The 20,844-nt window shown below is 38.4% G+C and overlaps 1 protein-coding gene across 11 annotated transcripts in view; it reads right to left on the reverse strand.

Moving 5' to 3' along the window:
• Nucleotides 1-20,844, reverse strand: part of LOC139721565 (1-phosphatidylinositol 4,5-bisphosphate phosphodiesterase beta-4-like) — a 181,659-nt gene that overhangs the window by 41,643 nt on the left and 119,172 nt on the right. For all 11 annotated transcript variants that reach the window (XM_071632895.1, XM_071632897.1, XM_071632898.1 and 8 more), the window contains 2 exons: nucleotides 10,920-11,130; nucleotides 6,790-6,883 (listed from right to left, as the gene is read on the reverse strand). In XM_071632895.1, the coding sequence (XP_071488996.1) occupies nucleotides 6,790-6,883; nucleotides 10,920-11,130 (305 nt within the window). The remainder of the gene's footprint in view (nucleotides 1-6,789; nucleotides 6,884-10,919; nucleotides 11,131-20,844) is intronic.

Genomic DNA, 20,844 nt, shown 5'->3' on the forward strand with positions numbered 1-20,844 from the left:
TTACGCCCATCTTTGCTGTAGATAAAAACTCTTTATTTGTATTTTTGATCACTGCAATACAAACTAGTGATCGATTGCTGAAATGTGCAGACAAAATGGATAAAAAAGAAGAAAAGAGTCAGGAATAAAACATAAGTTTAAATTCGATTCTCACATCATTCTGTATCACTTTTTTGTCTTTTTTAAATGAAAAGAATAGAATTTAAATCAAAATTCACATATGGAATGTATGGAGAATTTAAGACAGTCAAACTTACAGCTATTGTTACCTGAAGAGTAAATTTGCCTTCAAAAATCAAGTCATGAGAATGGAATACCAGTCAAACTCAATGTACATAGGCATGCATTTAGGCATGAATGCAAAAAGACACTATTTTCTTTTGCTCCTATTGACAGTACTAAGGGGTTTTCAAATTGCTGTGTTCACATACCTGATGAGAATACAAATAGGACTATTTTTAGAAAATATGCATAACAGCAGCAACTCATGAATCCCACACTACTTCTTGCAAGTCACAAAAATCAATAATCAAGCTGTACTTAAAAAAAAAGGGGGGGGGGGAAGATGTCTACTTTGCACATCCTTGCCCTTGGGTTGTGGAATATAATTCATAACATCAGCAGGTACAATCTGACACCAGAAAATATAAATTGACTAGAATACAGCATGCTGTGTCTTTTACAAATTAGGGATGAATATATATATATATATATATATATATATATAAACAAGGGGCCCCTTAAAATTTGTTGTCATCATTTATATCATATGTTTTGATGATTTATGAATACACTTCTTTCTCAATGAGTGGTAAAAAGGATCATTACCATGTCATTTTCTCCAGAGTTACATTTCTCTCTGACACGACGTACATCCAAGAATGTTACATTCTCCATGCCTCCTCTCCATCATTCCGTTGAGGACGGTTTGATTTTGCTACAACACGCATTTCCCATAGACACCTGCCCGAGTATACTCGGGACTCGTCCTCAATGGGTTAATACTTCTTACATTCGTGTACAAGAGTTGTTTTGTTTTCTTAGCTGCTTTTTGTTCATTTACACAGCCAAAGAAGTTAATAGTCAGTGGCTCCTTCCAGTCACATTATCTAACTGACTGCTTCTAACTACACACAAGACGCCATGGAAAATGACATATTACTAACATTCAAATGGTCATTGAGTTCTAATGATTTGCCCAATTTCCTTTGGATTTTTGCCAAACACCACAGCACTGCAATGTAATTATCTGTCATCAAAACTTTTTTTTTGAACATTCAGTTCCCGTTCAAAATGACATATAAACGTTTGAGTGAAAAAGAAAAGCAACGTACAGCTTCCAATCATGTATCATTATTCTCTTCCAATGACACACATCTGGAGTATTGTGGCGCTTGAGCGCAGACAAGCACAATTATGGATAGTAAGTCATAATGATGACCAGTTTGATATCGACTGAAGTCTAATTTGTGCAGAAATAATCCTCAACTGGTACCTTGGTTGTTGGCAATGATATCAATCCAAGTTTCACTTTGCTCAATACTTCTGAAGGCATCCTGATTATCACTCATGCCAACAACAACAAAAAAATTTGGCAAGAATTTGACTGATGAAACTTGCCCCCCCCCCCCCCCCCCAAGTCATCAAGGGGCACATTGGATAATGACAAGCTCTTACAGATCAAGTCACACTTTGCTTAATGTTACGGAAGAAATTCTGATAATCTCTCACTCTAAATCTGATGAGAATTATTGAGAGACAGAAAACTCATGATAAAACTACTGTGAAATGGATCGTACAATGTCTTGGGATGCGATTCTGATTACATCGAGAGTCTGAAGTCACGTGAGTAAGAAGACGAGCACATTGAGTTAATTCTCCTGAGATCTTAATTCATGTACCAGATGTTGCCACATTCGTCCATGCTAGTGGCAACACTGTGCAACTCAGGGTGCCCATCATATACTGCAGAAAAATTACATATTTTCAAGGTGGAGCTAATGAGATACTACATACTCTAAACAACAGAAATATTCACAGCACAAAATTTTTGTTTGTGATTTGGAGCTTAATGCTTTTTTCTGCGGCCTAAAGTTCTTTTGTGAATTGCCGCTGGCATTTGATGCATATAGTATAGACAAGAACTTTCGCATGCATTTTAATTCCACAAATCTTGGCTCTCACAAAATTCACGAAATTGAATATGCACGAAAACTTCTTATTCAACAGTATAAAGTCTATACTTTTTGCATGCCAGTGAAGTAATAATCACTACTAGCATGAAGTTCCAAGCCACAAATTGAGAGAACATTCAGAACTGCCTGAGTTAACTTCTATCTACTGTGAATAATCACTGAAAATTTGAAATACAGGAATTTTTTAGATTTTTGTATGCACCGTATACTTCATGAGTCTTAATTTTTTTGGCTTCCTGACAATTTCACCAGTGGTCAAATTTGTGCTGGTGGCCAGCAATGAATGGAGAAATTAACATTCACTCATTTTCAGAGAGCAAAATTTCTGATCCTACGTGTATATTAAATACAAACATGCTATGAACTACGAAAAGCATCTAGAATTGTCTGTACTATGATGTATTCCTAAAATAATTCCAAGATCATTTGAATGAAGTAGACAGTCTCAGTATAAGTACATGCACAAATATGATTTAGACATGTGCATGTGCATTTCATTTCACAAGCACTGTGTAAGCACTGTGTAATGTAGAGTAGCATTTTGAAAATACATTTACTAAATAGCATTATCCTTCACTACATGGTGAATATCATGGAATGTCTTTATGTCATTTTTTATAAACAACAACATAAAATCAAATACAAATTCACATACAAAACAATATCCTGGACAACTTTGTGTGAGTGACTTGGTTGAACCTTTGTCGTTGTATCTTTGACCTTTTTATATATATTCTCACGGCATACTGTACACTAAAGTCGAGAGTATATTGAATAATCACATATTCTGTCACAAGTTCAAAAATGTTAGCAACATTCTTCTTTTTTTTTAAAACATGATTGGTATCGGGGTTGATTTTGAAAGCCTGTGTAATCACATTAGCTTACATATTCTTTCAAAATGTGCGCATGAGAGCATTTTTATATTATCTTGCCATGAAATTACAACATCCTGAAAGCATTTCTAAGAGGAGTTCTTGCAATTGTCTCCTCAAATATAGCTCGGTCTTTTTGCATGACCGGGTAAAGTTTCTGTGGACAGAGTATGATATACCTAGTCTAGACTTGCTTGATTAGCCTGACATTTGCAAGGATTTCTACTTTTTACATCTTATAGGCATGCCTACAGAAAAAAATAAAATAAATTTACTGCACTTGAGCGCAGTACTTTGTAAACAATCTTGCTGGCCTTGTATTCACTTCATTACGGCTAGATGATTACAATGATCTGATAAAATGCACAAAATGACAAATGTTCTGATATGAGGCTTTACTCAACACCACTGGGAATTCTTCACCTTTGAATTGATACAGTACAGCTTTGGTTTAGATCTGATTTCGTTATGACTTCAATTTCCATTACATTTCTGCTTATTCAAATGAAACATGCACAGTGCTGGCATAAAGAGCAAAACATAACAAAAAGATAAATTCCCATTCTGAGACAAAATGGTACAATGTGTGGAAACAAAATGACCCCCTCCTCTCCATCCCCCCCCCCACACACACACACATTTAACATAGTCTGTCAGTAATGTCCCCATAGTTCCAGTATCTGCCTATCCTCAAAACATTGATTCTTGGGATGCTCTTACTATATTATGATAATGTGTAAAGCCTTCCTTGAATGATCACACAGCCAGATGTGCCTGGAAAGATTTGACCCACATCTGAACGTCCTGTTTATCTTCTGTTGTCTATACAGTGTCTGGTTCCTGCCCGTTTGTGTCATAGAGTTTCTTTTGGCTACGACTTTCTCTAGACAGCCTGTCTGGGGCATCCATAAGACATGGCTCCACTCCAGTCACACTTTGAGGCCCCCCGTTTCACAAAGATGATTGCAATTATTGTACATTGCAATAATTGCAAGTTACCACCGAAAAACAGTCATTTCAATGCTCAAAGTTGATTGGTTGTTTTCTGATTACTACCATACAAACTTGTATCAAAGCAGCACGCAATGACCACGACCATCTTTTCTGCCACAGGCCTCAGATGGTGCATGTGACAGATTTCCGTGCAGTTTGTGCTGGCCTCTCTATTCACATTTTCATTCATATTCATTTGTGATTATGCAGAGCTAAGTACTGGTTATGCCAGATACAATGTATTTAGCGAGTCTAATTTTTCGCAAATCAGGACTTCCAAACAATTTCCCCCAAGCGGTTAAATTCTCAGGCGTTAAGTACCGTATCGTCCCACACCTTGTTCATGAGTGAACAAATCGAGTAATGTGTATCAGTGAATACGTTGTCGGGATAAGAGTTGACATTTCGTATGTTATTACATTCCTGAATAGCAACCGACATGCGCAAAAATGTGTGGAAAATCCAAAAACCCTGTGACACATATATGATGTATACCGTATTGTGTCTCTTGGTTTTTTTTTTAATATCTTTTTCTCCTTCTCTCTCTCTCTTCTGCTTCCTCTCTTTATTTTTTGCTATCTACTATCTACGTACCTATTCTGTCTTCCTTCAACTCGAACTTGCTCGGTCCCTCGCTCTCAAATGTAAGTACACCCTAGTCAATATGGTAGTAAGAATCTTCTTCACGCATATTCCTCACTCCTCCCTATCTAGCTGATAATTTTCCCTTCACTTGTCACATGCTGTATCTCAATTCTCCAATTATCCCAGCCATGTGTATTAGTCCTCTATCTCCCTCACTTACTCCACCCCCCCCCCACCTTTCCTCTGCCCATACACTCCACACATCTAAGCCCCCCCCCCCCTTCACATTTCAATTGTATGCATGCCATGATTTGGGTCTGGGTGAGACCGTTGATAATTCCCAGACAGTCCTGCTTCACATCCCTCAGGGTACATTCTGGAGAAGGGGGTGGGGGAAGCAACAACAACAACAACAACAAGATAAAATGCTAAAAGCAGTGCAATGGCTAGGAAGGTCCCTCCTGGCAGCATCACATCCTCAGGGAAGCGCACTGTGGAGATAAGTAATTACCTCGCAGCCCACAAACACCGTACCAGCCAGGGACAGAGAGCTTGTTTTCACAATTATGATGGGAGGGAGGAAAACAAATGAAAAGAAAAAAATATGCGGAGTTTTTACATTCTTTTTACTAATATGAGAATAAAGTTGCTACCACACTGTGTCACCATTACTTTGTAAGTCACTAGTTCCATCTCTCCTTCTGTATCTGTCTTGACTTCCTTCCTGCCATTGCATTTGCACTGCATGTGATGCTACACTAATTCATGTGGTTCTGATTGTCTAAGCTGCATAAACCCTCTGTTGCAGTCTCTTTGAATTATCCCTGATCATCTCTGAAAGTCACAGTTGGTAACAGAATAATTTTGTGACCAGATAAAAATACCCATTGATAACTTTGGCAGTGAAAAATTCAAGACTGCATGTCTTGAATTTCCCTTTTTTTTTCCTTCATAATGCTTGAATTCCTCCACAGAAGAAATGAAAAATTGTGTACCTAATCAAAACTTCATCCCAATGACTTTAATGCAGAAGTGATACTCGTGTCTGATGATTTGCACGAGCTTCTAATTCAAGCTGCATGAACATAAATGAGATTTTGAATAGGCCCTCCTCTGCTCAATACAGTGCAAAACTAAGTTGTTATAGGTTTGTGTCTATCATTACCTTGCATCCACAAACTAATAACTTGCTGTTTCTAAATTAGCTTTCACACGTGCCACAGAAACAGACACATCATCACCATATTCAATGTCTGTTAACCAGACGCTCTGCTAGACATGTGATTTGTATCCCCATAAATGAGGAGCCTTGGACACATCCAAACTAGAGACAGCTCTTACCCAGCAGTGAGTGGGTTAGGAGTTCCTATCTTTTTCTTCCCAAATCACACACATGTGACTGTGCGTGAAACAGACACAGCCCTCGAGAAGTTCTGACGATTGCATAGAAACGGAACTTGAGAGCAATGGTAAGGCCAGCGCACTCAATTACCCTTTTCAGCAACCCCCGATTCCCCACAATCCCGGCAGTGTCTGCTGCCCCCACACACATTGTCATCTCATGCATGGTAATTAGCTGCTGGTCTTCCGAAAAGGCAGTTTGTATGCCGCTTCTGGTGGCTTATTGACTGCCGCAGTGGGACAATCAATAACAGCTAATATTTGCTCAACCTTCCTCCTTTTACCACCATACTCGTCTCTCCGGCATCTTCCTGCACCATATGCAATATGAAGACGAGTTCTCCATCAAGCAAAAGCGTTCACACCTGTACAGCTTATATATATATATGCATAGCACATCGTAAAAACTGCATCACATACTGCATACATGGTGCATTTTGCTAGGTTTCCGTCTTGGCAAATTTTGCGAGTCAACTGATGATTAAGAAACTGTGAAAATATGGCCTCTTATTACACAAATGTGTTGTATCTAGTCTTCAGGGTGGGAAATCAATAATGTTTCTTCAAAAAGGGACCACACCAATATCTCAATTCATCACTGTGGTTTTTAACCACAAATTCAACTAATTATGAAATTGCACCACAAGTCCCAACTTGCGAAATGTTTCGTTCTTGCAAATACAGTGTATATAATTTAGCACATAGAGTAAGCCAAAATGGATGTTCAGCATACAACGTACCTTGAAGAGAATGTCAGTGCACATGGCCAGGCCATGGGTAATGATAGGTTCTTGGTCTTCACTCCGCCCATCCCAACAGTCCAACTCCACACATCTGTACACAAAAAAAACATAAAGAAAGCATGACATAAAACAGAGAAAAGTATGATTTCTATTCACTGACGAAAACAACTACTACAGTGTCATAATTACATGACAGGGTCACACATTCTATCATGCATGGATACCTTATTAGATGATGCACAAGTTTCAAGTAATATCATATTTGGCTGCTCAACATTTTGACTGATATGAAAGCTTCAACTGCATATAAAATCATTTGATGTGGATTCATTTCATCAAATCATGTAAAAATAAACAAATCATATATATTGCTATCATCTAAATTGAAGTGCTTTGCAATGTAGTTATCATAATCCTCATTATAGTCACACAAAAACAAGAAAACAAACTTTGAACTTCGTGGTAACTACACCTATCAGGTGAAAAAAAAAACCAACCCAACAACAAATGATAAAATGATGGAGCAAACTCTTTATGCTGACATATGACATTTGAAAAAGGCGTTGCTTTACAGTGAAGAAGTGAAGGAACACACTGTAATTGCATCTTAGCGCACATCTCACATATATATATTTGACATTCAAGCATCTCTTGACAGCTAATCATGTCGTACCACTATTGTGCCAGGGAGTTGGATAAATGGGCTTTAACGAGTCTCCCTGTGAAATGAATTAATATCAGATGGGGAGTGGGATGGATGCTAGCCACAATCAGAGACTGAAATCTGGCACTAGGAATATAGAGAGAGTGGCAGAGGTGTGAATGGCATGCGAGCAGCAGCACAACTTAGCTGATCAGAAGAAATTGAGTTTCGCTTCTATCAATTCCCAATAGGGTGGGGGGGGGGGGGTATGGATACAGCCAGCAGTGGTGGTCCAAATAGCTTGTGCTCTATGTACATGTAACTCTCTTCATTTGACCTATGTTACAATCTATTGTGGATTTCTGCCAACATACATTTCTCGCCAAATTACTTTTGCACTCTTGCAATGGCATGATATGAGATGAACTCTCCCCCAGCCGCATCTAACCCAATGATAAATTTTCCCACTCAATTTAAGCCCACGGCAGAGAGAAAAAAAGACAGAAAATCCAAAGTGCGGGGAAAGCATGAAGACCAAACATTCCAGAATGGCTGCTGACTCACAAATTTAAGACTTGGCATTACTCTTATCTTTGTGACTTGGTATTTATCTTCCAAGTATTATGTGTCTTTCAAAACATCTTCATCAAAGGTATCAACATGAACAGTGCAATGTTCACCAGAGTGTCAATATGTTAATGAATACTGTACTTTGAAATTTTCATGATGGGGCAAATTCAAGCTCTTTCCACGACAAACAGACTTTTTAATGACACTGCGGTGAACATTGTGATAATAAATACTGCATACATTGAGATTTTTAAAATGGGGCAAATTCAAGGTCTTTCCACAACAAACAGGCTTTTTAAAGTTGTACCTTGGAGGGACATGTTTAGCAGGATGAATGAATAATAGAAGGAAACACAATATGACAAGCCTTTAGTGACATAAGACAAATAAGAGGACGTTTTGATAGGTAGTAGTCTCAGACGAAATGTATAGATAACCCATTATAAAATTCTCCCTCAAATCTATAATTGAGCCTTACATACTATTCAATACAAAAAAAAAAAACAAATAGAATGTGTTTCATACTATATTTTTGGAATGTACTTGAGTATCTAATGTACTTGACTGAAAAGACACTATGTCATCTTATAATTCTTGGAACAAGGAATTTTTCCCACTCTGTTATAAACCACAATGAAGAAACAAAACAATGAAAGCAGTCATGATTTGGTACACAAAATCTGATTTTTTTTTTTAGGCAAAACTTTATTTTCCTGCAAAACACTTAAGTTTTGCCTCTTCGTCAATGGCACAATGTTGACAGGTGTAGGTCATTATGATAGCAAATACTGTATATGTCACCCTGCATCACAAAACTGACAAAAAGTCGCCAGACATGAATTTTTAGTCAAAGGCAGATTCTGAAAGAGCAGACTGTAAGCTTTAAAATGATGTATAATTCAATTCAAATGGACTCCCCTAACCTATCTAAATACTGGAAGGAAAGCTCACACTCTGGAAAAGTATGAACTGAGAAAAGAGGCTCTGAAGTACAGGGTCTATTCAAGCGCTTAATCTTTACCAAGCTGTGCTAGCTGTGCGATGAAAGGGACAAAACACAGGATGTAAACCACCGGAGCAACAACAATGAAGGAATTATCAGATTAAGCTAAAATTGAGCATGTTCTATTAACACATTCTGTCAATGACTAATGCCAACTCTCAAAACAGTAGCGTTATCCTTTCAAAAGTTATTAGACTTGAAAGTGTAGAGTGTGCAAAGGATGTCAAGAAATGAAAAGGGGCCTCTAAAACATACCCGATCTTTCTACTCTCCCCCCCCCCCAAAAAAAAAGGGTTGTAGAAAAACTGCTGAAAATACACTTTCCCATTCATGTTAAGATCCTAAACTAAAGAATAATGTAGAAGGATCAATCGTAGCTCTTCCAGAAAATATGAAAAACTCAAGATTGACTCGGTTGACCCATTTCACTTTATTTGAGTCCTCACGTAATATCAAGGGGTGCGACTTTTTGTTGGTTTTTTGATGCACGGTCACATATGTTAATATTTTTGCTGCATGGTTTTATTTTGCAAATAGGCTCTTGATTGCAGAAATCACAACACACGTAAATATTGACACAAAAAGGAACACAAATTTGCCCCTCGTGTAAGTGATCCTGGCTGTGGCAAGGCTAGTCTGGCATATACATACTCACTATCATCCCCTGCTCAAATCCTTGGAATACTGGTACTCTTTTTTTTTTCCTGGGAGATTTGATATGATTTTAAATAAAGTTTTAACAAAATGGTTTGTTTGCAAAGTCACAATTTCTTCTAAATTTTTGTGTCTGTTATTCTGGAATCATCATGGTAATGAGAAGACTATAATCACAAAATTACCAATCGAGAAAATGTCTGATCAACTGCCAGTCGCAAAAATAACAGTGTGTACAGAAACAGACACAAGCAGGAGACAAGGAAACCACAGAAACACAGTTCTTTACTTTAAACATCAAATGGTACTTGGACATTAAAGTAGCGAAGGTTAAAAACAAACGAGGAAAAACTGTGATGGAAACGAGAACAGGAAACATTTTTAAAGGGACTGTACAGTACTGGTTGAGGTGAGGATTCATGTTTTGAACATTTCTCAGTGAGATAATGAGAAACCTCTTATGAAATATGAAAGAGCATGTAATTTCAAGAAGGATTCAATGTTTATTTGATGAAAATTGGTTTTAAAATGGCTGAGATATCAAAAAAAGTGATAATAATAAAAGGCGACAGGCCACGCCTTTATTATGATCTCTTTGTTTCACCTTGTTTTTGGATATCTCAGCCATTTCAAAACCGATTTTCATCAAATCATTTTTTGATTCCCTTTAGAATTGCATGCTCTTTGATATCTCAAAGAGTGGTTCCTGAATATCTTGCAAAATATTAAAAGCTAAATCCTCACCTCGACCAGATCTGTACACACCCTTTAATGTTATATGATGATGACAAGCATTAGGGCAACACTAATCAGGGGAGCTTGCACTCATGACATTCTGCAAGCAGATTGGATACAACAATGAGACATCAATAACATGTTGCATTAGACTGAAGCTTTGGTTGACAATGATCTGTAACAATGGGACTTTCCCGGTGAAAGCAAAGCCTGTTGGAAGACATAGTATGGAGAGTGACGTTGTGAAATTCTTGCACGTAGAGTACGGAAACGTGATGTCACAGCCATTCATTGCCATGGAAACTGGTTTTAAACAATCTCATCTGGCCCATACAATGTCCGTGAACACTATTGAGGCTTACCACGCTCATACCTGGTTCCAACCCAAGCTATAACAAAAGACTGTGACATCATCACTTTGGTACTCTATACGACAAAGACAAGAGCATGAGATGTGAGGAGTGAAAGGGATATAGGTAAAAGAGAGATCTTCCTTTGTATGTTTGCTTTGCTTTGCTTTACCTGCACCCTGCCAGCAGGACCTGTCTGTACATCTCGACGGAGGACTTGCCACCAAACTGCCTGCCTGTCAGGTACGTGTTGTGGGACGAGTTGATGAAGTAGTGGGCCAGGGGTTGGTCCATGTCTTGGCACAGCTCCAAGCGGTCAAGGAATACGGGCGCATTCTCATCCGACATGAGATACCGGCACAGACCATCTGATGAAAGGAGCTCTACAAATGCAGGAATGAACAACAAACAAATTTTCCGATTAAAACTTTCCTTTTCTGATGATTAAAAGTCCCCTTTGCCTATCTACACCTCCATCTTCAGGATATCACATACATGTACTTTTCACTATTTCATTGCTGGCTCCCTTTTTCATTGCATTAATATCCTTGTACTGTAGTAAAGTCTACATCTAAAAATTTATTATGGGTCAATAACCCTTCTTCATTTTCTTTTCTATCCCCCAAAGGTACACTAACATTTTCTGTAGAAAACTTTATTTGTTTTCTTCTATTCCCAATGTCTGTCCTCTACTTTCCACTCTGCCTATCTTTTCCTCACTACAGCAGCAGCTGTGACTTTCACTAATTGTGGGTGGTTATCTCACCACCCTTTTTCTCTCTTATTCCCAATACCCTCTTCTTTTTCCACCTCCTTTCTTCTCACTCTTCTCACTTGAGCCTCATTTTTCTGCCTCCCTTCCCACATCCTACACTCTGCCTAATCTAGCTTTAATATTAGGTTATACAATTGTTTATTCGAGTCTTCCTCCAGCCAGCTCTAACAAGACACCTAAATTTGGATCTCTCCCCCCTTCATCCACAGGTTTACGAGGCTTGTTATACTGTGAAGATCCATCGGGATGAGTGGCTTAAGAATTGAGATGAGTACATGCCAAGTATTTGAGAAATATGACGCACGTACATTTTCTAAATGCAATCAGAACATATGGGAAAAAAGACACACTTGTGTAATGTATTTGCATTTGTATTTTGATTTCGTCTTTCATCAATATTTTAGACTTACTTTGATTCTGTATTGTTATTAATGACTGCTTTCATATTTGTATGCACACTATCACTGCCAAAAATAGATTGATAAAGTACCCTGTATTTGAATCTTATGAAATCAAGGATATACACCCAGGCAAATTTCTCACGCTGTGTCAAAAACCTTGATTTCTTATTAATCTATAAAAGGTTTAGGCAGAATCAACTTCTCTAGTACATGAAATCAAGTTCTGAAAGAAGCAAAATCAGCCACATATGTATCAATATCAATGATATAATACATCTCTGCAAGAAAAAAACTGGATATTGGCATGCCCAAAAGTAGAATTTGCATCATCCATATTTGATTGAGATGATAGTGAGGTTGCTATTTCTGGATGTTCTCATCAGTAAATGGTTAAGGGGTAACAAAAGAAGATCAAATAACATTAGCAAGATGTCATTTGTACCTAAATTGAGGAAGAGTGATCTCGGCATATAAAATAATTATAATGGCACACGCCTTTGGCATGTAAAGATCCACATGCAGTGGGGTAGGGGTGGGGTGTGGGCGGGGCGTGGGCGGGTCAGCATGTAAATGGCTAGGACCATGGAAGAAAGACAACAATCACTTTCTTGAGAGCTTTCAAGCTTCAGGGACCAATCCATTCAATGCCCAGCTTGATGACTGCATGGTGCTGAGAGGGCTCACAACCTTTCTCAAATATGCATTTTTTTTTTTTACCATCCCTCCATCCCTCCCACCCATTCCCCCCTTCCATCAGGCCATATGGCAATCCATCAGCACAGACATTGCAATGTACTGCATCTATCATAAGAGAAGGATTATGAAACAGATGGCTAAGGGAGGAGAGAGAGAAACAGGTTTCAGGAAAAGAAAGGAGAAGGGGGGCATTTAGACAGATAAGCCCGAATTCACGAAGGTGGTGCAAATGAAACCATGGTTTAAACCATGGACAAAAACCATGGAGCACCAAGTGTTGCATGGAATATTTCGTTACGAAATTGGTCACTTCGTTGACAAAACGACAGTTTTGTTAATGAAATTATCATTTCGTGGACGAAATGTTCGTTAAGTTAAAAAATGTTGTCATTTCGTTACAAAATAATCATTTCATCAACAAAATGACTGATTTCATAACGAAATATTCCATGCGACACTTGGCGCTCCATGGTTTTTGTCCATGGTTTAAACCATGGTTTCATTGTACCACCTTCGTGAATTCGGGCCATAGTGTGGAGGGAGAAACACACAAGCATACATGTGAAGGCTTTCAATGGAAAAACTGATAATTCCATTTTTATCAACTTCAGATACTGAAGATTGAAGCTGCTGAAAAACAAAGAAAATAATCAAAATAAAGTTCAATAATTTTGATATCATCTTCAGAAATATTTGTTGGCTTTGTAAAAAGTGCAGTATCAATAAAAATATTTGATTTTCTCTACCTGATGATGACCTTACTAAAAAACTATAAAACTGGAGTTAATTTCTTTTTGCATTTGAACTCTTCATGTACATTTGTACACGACAAAAGAAGGAAAGTAAGGTAGGGAGAGAGGGAAGGGGGAGGAGAGATAGAGAGGGAGAGAGAGAAACAAAGAGCAGCAAAGGAAGAGACAGACGATATGCTGTGTTGACCTTCTCTTTTCCCCCTTCTACAAAGCAATACAAAAATTCATGTGATGAACAAATGGGCATACATGTACATGTAGTTTGCATGTGCCATTGGCAATGAACATTTGAGGCAAGCTGTGGAAGAGGGCTACCACCAACATTAGGCACATCTCTGTATGTCTGTGTATGTGTGTGTGTGTGTGTGTGTGTGTGTGTGTGTGTGTGTGCGTGAATGTGTGCATCACTACGTCCTTCTTTTCTTTCCTGTGTATTTCTCTCATGATGGTCACATGAACACATTATCGATCAAGTTGACTAACAGCTTTATTCATCTTTTACGTTATACTTTAGTTTGTGTATGATTGTCACGTACACATATTGGGTCTGGTCATTTCAAAATTCAGAATATTGTAGAATCAGCAACTCTCACACTGTTTGTCTGATTTCTGTAATCATGAATAAAATGCATACAAACACACACACAAATGAAAGCAATGTCTGTGCATACATGTTTGTATGTGTTAAGCGTGTGAATATGTATGCATCACCACGTCAAGCATTCACGAAACCTGCTCCCAATTCTGTATTTTATGAGTCTGCATGATTAGATCTCTATTCTAAACACCTTATAATGCACATCACTGAATATCAAATTATGGAAATGAATTAAGAGATATGACATCTATTAAAATTGGCAAAAGAAGATAGAGTCTGTATATAATTTTAAAAGATAATTCCACTCACATGTGTTTTGGACAACAGGATGACAATACCTCCGTGCATTACATATGATTAGACATATCTAAACAAGCAATCAGAATTTGGAAAGAAACCTGATAAGCTCCTCGACAATAATACCAAAGTTCATGTTTCAAACAAAAACATTATGAGGACTTGATATCGCAATCCCATTTAGATACTTGAATTGAAGGATTTCTGTGAATCGCTGACAAATATGGAAAGGTCATCCGCCATCAAAGATATTTTTATAAGATTACGACTCCTCATCCAATATACTGACTTATCAGAGCTGGCTAAATAAATGCACAGGAAGTGGGAGGCACCCAAATATGGAATGAAATCAATATTCCTCCCTGGAAAAAAAAAAATCTATGTATTGCATATCCATCCACAGTCTAATAACTCTCCTGTACATGCTGCTTGTTGCGGCATACACTCAGCCATGTCCTGTTTTCCAATTCCTATGGAGGAAAGCTTACCGTAATGGATTTTGTGTGGGTGTATAACTGGAAAATATATGAAATTATTGGTATGCTGGGCTGCTATTGAACCATAACCACGTCTGCTGTCCCAAATACTTCCCAGAATGTACAAGTGAGCGGACCCTACTAGAGCATTGCTACCAAGAAAAGCATTGAATTGTCTCTCTAATATTGTAAACACTTGAAAGATTATGATGTATTGAATGGGTAAGAACTGCACTCTAATCTAGTAGTGTAGAATAATTGAGTGCATATCATCTGTAAAAACCACATATGGTTTATCATCTTGGAAATATCGTGCAATAAAGAGTGGTTAGAAACTGCACTATGCAGCAAATGCAAGTTTACTAAGAGTGCATCAAGACGGACATGTTTGAACATCTACAGTTGAATAAAACATACCTCAACATGGAGGCTTGTAATTTCTGCAAGCGGGAGTGTGTTGTTCATGCTGATTCTACCCCCGACACATTTTCTATGATTGGTGACTTATATCTAAGAAAGCAGTCTCTACATAGTAGAAGACATGCAGGGAGTTAGTGAGAGCATGTAAGTTTAATAATCAGCTTTCTGTTGATGCTACTCTGTTTCTCCCACATGACATGCCCTTGCTTTCCTTTGTCTTATGGCTACAACCACATTTAATTCGTTGAAGACTAGTCCCGAATACACTCAGGTAGGTGTCTATGGGAAATGCATGTTACAGCAAAATCAGCTTGTCCTCAATGGGTTAAGGAAAGCCACGTCTTGACAGGAGAAAAAAGCCAGACTTAATGCTGAGATTCTCTCAGAGAGAGCCGCTGCCTCGCCGGCTAGGGTAATGTCATGTACACATGGCCTGCCTTCCAAATATAGACATCCCCTTTTGACATGGCGCATCGCTCCTGCAGTCAAACAGGCATGTTTGGGACAAAAATACATGCATCGCATCCTGCCGACATGGGCAACAATTCTTGCCTCCCACGTGAAATCAAGATAATGTGCAGTGTACATGGCAAAATACAGACTGATCTTACAAGTGGAGAGCAATTCATTCTCAATTTGAAGTAGGCATGAAAACGTAAATAGGTGCTTCGTATTTTCACAAGTCATATTGTATATTTGCACCTTTATTCTCTCTCCAGCACACAAGCATGCTTACTTCTTTATAAAACAAGTGTAAAATATTCTTCAGCATTACTGCTTTTGAAAACTAAAAAAAGAAAAATACCCTGATAATACTTACGACATCCACTGAACACTTCTTTTTATTTCTACTATAAGTATCCCCTGTACAACAAAAGGATGAAGATCTTATTGAATAAACACAAAGGCATTATGTGAGAGTATGTTTGCAGGCTTTTCTACTTGATTAGGAGTGCTTATGACTCTTTCAGGCAAAACACTTGAATATGAATAATTCACGATTCTGTGCAAGAGACTTTTTCACTCGACAAAATTTCCCGGTGCAAACTGCCATGTTCTGTAACTGGCTAGGTATTAAACTGCTCTTTGGTCATGTGTAAGTCAGTCAAGAAATTTGCCTTTAAATGCTTTGATGATTTTAGGGAAACATGTTATGTACTTTACACATGAAGTCAGCACTATCTGTTGTTGTTTTTTTTTTATCTCAAATGCAAATAATGATGATGATGCCTTGTGGTTTACCTCTGTACTTCTTTTGAAGAGTTAGAATACTTGTAACTTATTGTATCAATAAAATGAGCATGAATTATGAATAGTGCAATCTATCAAGCTCTAATGCAGTTTATAATTTTATGGCTAATGTTAAGTTTTTAGGTCTCGGAATTTATGTTTCTCATGCACTTGAAAAGGACAGGAAAAAAAAAACCCACTGTAAAACAAAATACAAACTAAAAAAAGACAAATAACCTTTATTGTATCAGAAATGAATGACTGTCCTTTGAGCAAATAAGAAATGGCAGGGCCACTTCCGCAGCCCATCTTGGTAAACATGTTTACCTCCGCGAGCACATTTCATAGGATGGGTAGCTCTGACGTATCTGTTTAGGTTAAATCAGTTCTTTCCTTTTTGCAAGACAAAAAAGGACCATGAAGAGTGCACTCATTACCATTTCTACCAAAAGAAAAAAATCATTATTTCAAAACATCACAATCCAGTGTTCATGGTCTATGCAGAGCTCTTGTCGGCAAATTCAAACCTTTGTATTTTCAGAACACACAAAACATTTCTCTGAGTGAACAACAATAACAACAGACAGCCAGACATTTGGGTATCACAGTCTAAAAATTCACACAAGGAAATGAACTGTGGGAATAGAATAAAAATTAGTCAGAGGAATTGGTAGATTAGGAGCTACCCACGCTTCAAAAATATAAGAATTGGGTTTCAGACTTCAGCAGCATGAGTATGCAGAGGAGAGGACACAAAGAGATTGGAGAATGGAAGGTACATTTTAAAGATCACTCCTAATTGTACAAAACAACACTATTTTTTTTTTATTGTAAACTAGAATACCAATCAAACTTGGGTAAAATAATCCTGAGAAGATAAGCTCCCTCATGCACAAGGAAGAATACACTAAGCTAAAAACAGGAAGCTTGATGAAAATACAACCATCAAAGAAGGTAACTTGATAGGACTGACTCCCACACAACGAAAGACCTTCAGGCTGCGTGCCATCTTGTCAAAGGAAAATCGTATAAGCCTGCAGTTTGTATTCAATAGCCCTGCCCAAGAAACTAACAAAACACATTTGTTGAACAAAGCAAACGTACATGAGAAATTAAATGAAAATTGACATTTCGAAAAAAAAAAGACCCTTATACTAGCAGGATTCCACAGCTCACATTGATTGATATTCATTTTAATACATGTTATATTATGCGAGGCTCTACACTAAGTCTTTCTTTTGGTGGCCCGGTTTGGCTACCAATAAATATCTTTCTGTAAAAAGTGGTGGTCCAGCATCTATTTTTGGTGGCCGTGGGCCACGGTTTATGATTGTCAAGTCCTGCAGTATACACATATGATTTAATACATATCATATAACACTTTCATAAATATTTTGTGAATAGAAAGAATCATGTCACTTGCACCCAGCTCATATGTTGTACAGTCTATTTCTAGTTGCAGATATAACAAGAAACTGAAAGAGTAGTAACTTAAAAAAGAAAAATCATCCCACTGTCCATTTATTCCTTTTTATCCCAGTTTCATGATGCAGAAGGAAACATATGAGAAATATAGTGAGCACTCTAACTACTTAGTTCAGAATAGTTTCTTTGGACAAAAGCATCTACCGTAAAGTTCCGTGTATAAGACGCACTATTTTTTCGTCAGAAAACATTGAAAATCGGGGGTGCGTCGTATACACGGGTACAGTCGAATCACGGAAAAAAATCTGTCATGTACACCCAATTTTATAAGGCCAACTTGGGGCCATGTATGCCCATCGACGTTTGGAAGGTAAGTAATCACTAAAACTTACGAATAAATGAGCGATCTTTCAATCGGGACACACACAAAAGCTGCAAATACGAGATAAACTTACGATCCGCCTTGTGCAGTAACGATGTATCAATCTGGCCATAGGCAACAGCTGTAACAGCACTGCTGTATGCTACCAATGTCAGTCTACCAAGCTACCAACAGCCAACCTAGTAGCTGGAATACGCGATGTACAGGTATCATTACTAAATTACCAATACCGTAAAACTTATCAATGGACTAGTATCAATATGGCCATAGACAAAAGCTGTAAAATATGGAGTAGGATCGACACTATGTCACCGTAAATATGAACGATGTGTGAAGCATGCATGCATATCCGTGTCGTTCGTTTGCTCTTCATTTCACGAGGCCAGCTAGGATAGCATAGCTACACTGTGTAGCTAGCTAGCAGACTAGCTAGCAAGCCTTTGGCAAAGGCATGCAGCAGCTGCTGCAGAGCTAGAGATCGAGGCTTTTGCAAAGGACTCGCGTGCACACAGCGATCGGATCGTAGCGCGCTTGCCCGTTGCGCGCTGTGTGTGCAAGTCCATTGCTCTCTGTGTGCGTGTGCTGAAATTATAGCGAGCTGCCTTTTGCAAAAGGCTAGCCCTGTGCATACAAGCATGGTACAAGAGACACACGTGTTACTAGTACTGGTAATCCCTCCGGGCGAAACAACAGTGAGTGTAATTACCGTACGCACCGTACGTCTCGCCGTATGATCCCTCTGCTACACTTGTTGATGTTTTTCTTATTTTTCGTAATGAACCTTCCAGTCTGACATGCGTCAATATGTGAGACACCCTCTGCCATGTATGATAGCAAAGATCGTACTGTACACTCATGAGTACGATATGCATGACACATGTACCACGATTGAAAGGCGAAACAATAGCAAGTGAGTACCGAGACAAGTCTCGCACTTTGCGTCTTCCATATTTTGCCGATGTCCGATGAATACCGTTAAAAGAAAGCATAAAAGGAAACGAAAAATAGAGCAAATACATGCTGCATTCTAGGGAAATTTTGAGCTGAAAAAATATGTATGACACACGCAATATTTGCGTGGAATTTTTTTTTTTTTTGAAATTTTAGGTCCGAAAGTAGGGGTGCGTCTTATACACGGGTGCGTCGTATACACGGAACTTTACGGTACTCTGCATTCCATATTTCCCTTTATCTGATTTATCCTGCAACCTACAAGTGAACAAGCTTGCTATTGGTAGGCCCCATCACAATCTCGTACTATGAGCATAGCCCAACACTACTGTAACCAAAACTTTGTGTTTACATTGAGATAGACTGTTGTACATTCTGGTGAAGTTTCACCTAATTTATGCTTTGTAATTTTGGTATTGCATGGTTGCCTTTTTTTTTCTGTACTATTTTCATGAGAAATATGAAAACAAATTGAAATTGAAATTGAAATTGCAATTGAAATACAATGTTCTGTACCTCTGTCTTCACATCTTCTGAAGAAGAAACTCATATCGGTATCACCCATAGCTGGTGACACGGTTTTGCAGATCCTATGTATTACCAGGGTGCATTCTCAAATTGATAATAAAAAATGTGATAAAAATATCAGATTTGAAGTCTACAATATCAACTGGATATCTTGTTTGCATTACATTCAATGACAGCTGCATGCAAGCTATGGCAGCTGTGACAGAGAGCCCCACACAGTAATCTGGAGCTTGGTGGAAATTTGAAAGTGAGTTGCCATTCTAATCTTATAAAATTTAAAGACATATTTTGCTATTATTATTATATTTCAAAACAAATCAGCAGCTACTAACATACTATGCACTATTATTATGATTTCTTCTGAAGACAAATTTTGCTTTTACATGTACCTTGTTAATGTATTGACAACAACCCTTACTTTGATACTTGTCCAGTCAGCTAACAAGTGTGGTAAAGACTGGGAAAAGTGATAATTTGATTATAATTATTGACCGATTCGGGTTCGTTGAGGGCAGCAGACATTTTACGGCACAGGGCGCAGCCATAGTGGGTGTATCAGCCGACCCCCCCTGCATGCTCTCCCCCTTCCCGCGTGTTTTTTTTAGACAGCACAGATTGGGGAAACTAAAAATCTATCGGGGACCCTATCCCTAAACCTAACCCTAATCCTAATCCTAACCCTAACCATCAAACCCTAACCCTAACCCTAACCCTAACCCTAACCCTAACCCTAACCCTAACCCTAACCCTAACCCTAACCCTAACCCTAACCATAACCATAACCAAAAACCCTAACCCAACGTTTTTCCCATAGGTTTCACACGCGCCATGCCCCAATCTGTGCCGTCTTTAAAAAAAAGGCAGTTTATCACGCACTTGTAACAAAGGTTCGCGCACTAGCAAGCATTCGCGCACTCAGTACGAGACGCCTATTGGCTAAAGCAGTTTTTCATTCTGCGCGCGTGCTAATGTAGGGAGAGGGGTGGGGGAGTACGGAGGGGGGGTCGGCTGATACACCCACTATGGCTGCGCCCATGCCAAAAATACACATAGCGCGTCACAGAATCGGTCAATACTAAGCGTGGATCAAATATGCCATACCTCTTTCCACCTACAAACATATTCTAAAAAATAACTGCAATAGAAAACATAGGCATAAATAAAGT

This window comes from Diadema antillarum, unplaced genomic scaffold (assembly GCF_040938485.1).
Source record: "Diadema antillarum isolate AM-2024a unplaced genomic scaffold, OU_Dant_1.0 scf00000145, whole genome shotgun sequence".
NCBI classification, from domain to species: domain Eukaryota; kingdom Metazoa; phylum Echinodermata; class Echinoidea; order Diadematoida; family Diadematidae; genus Diadema; species Diadema antillarum.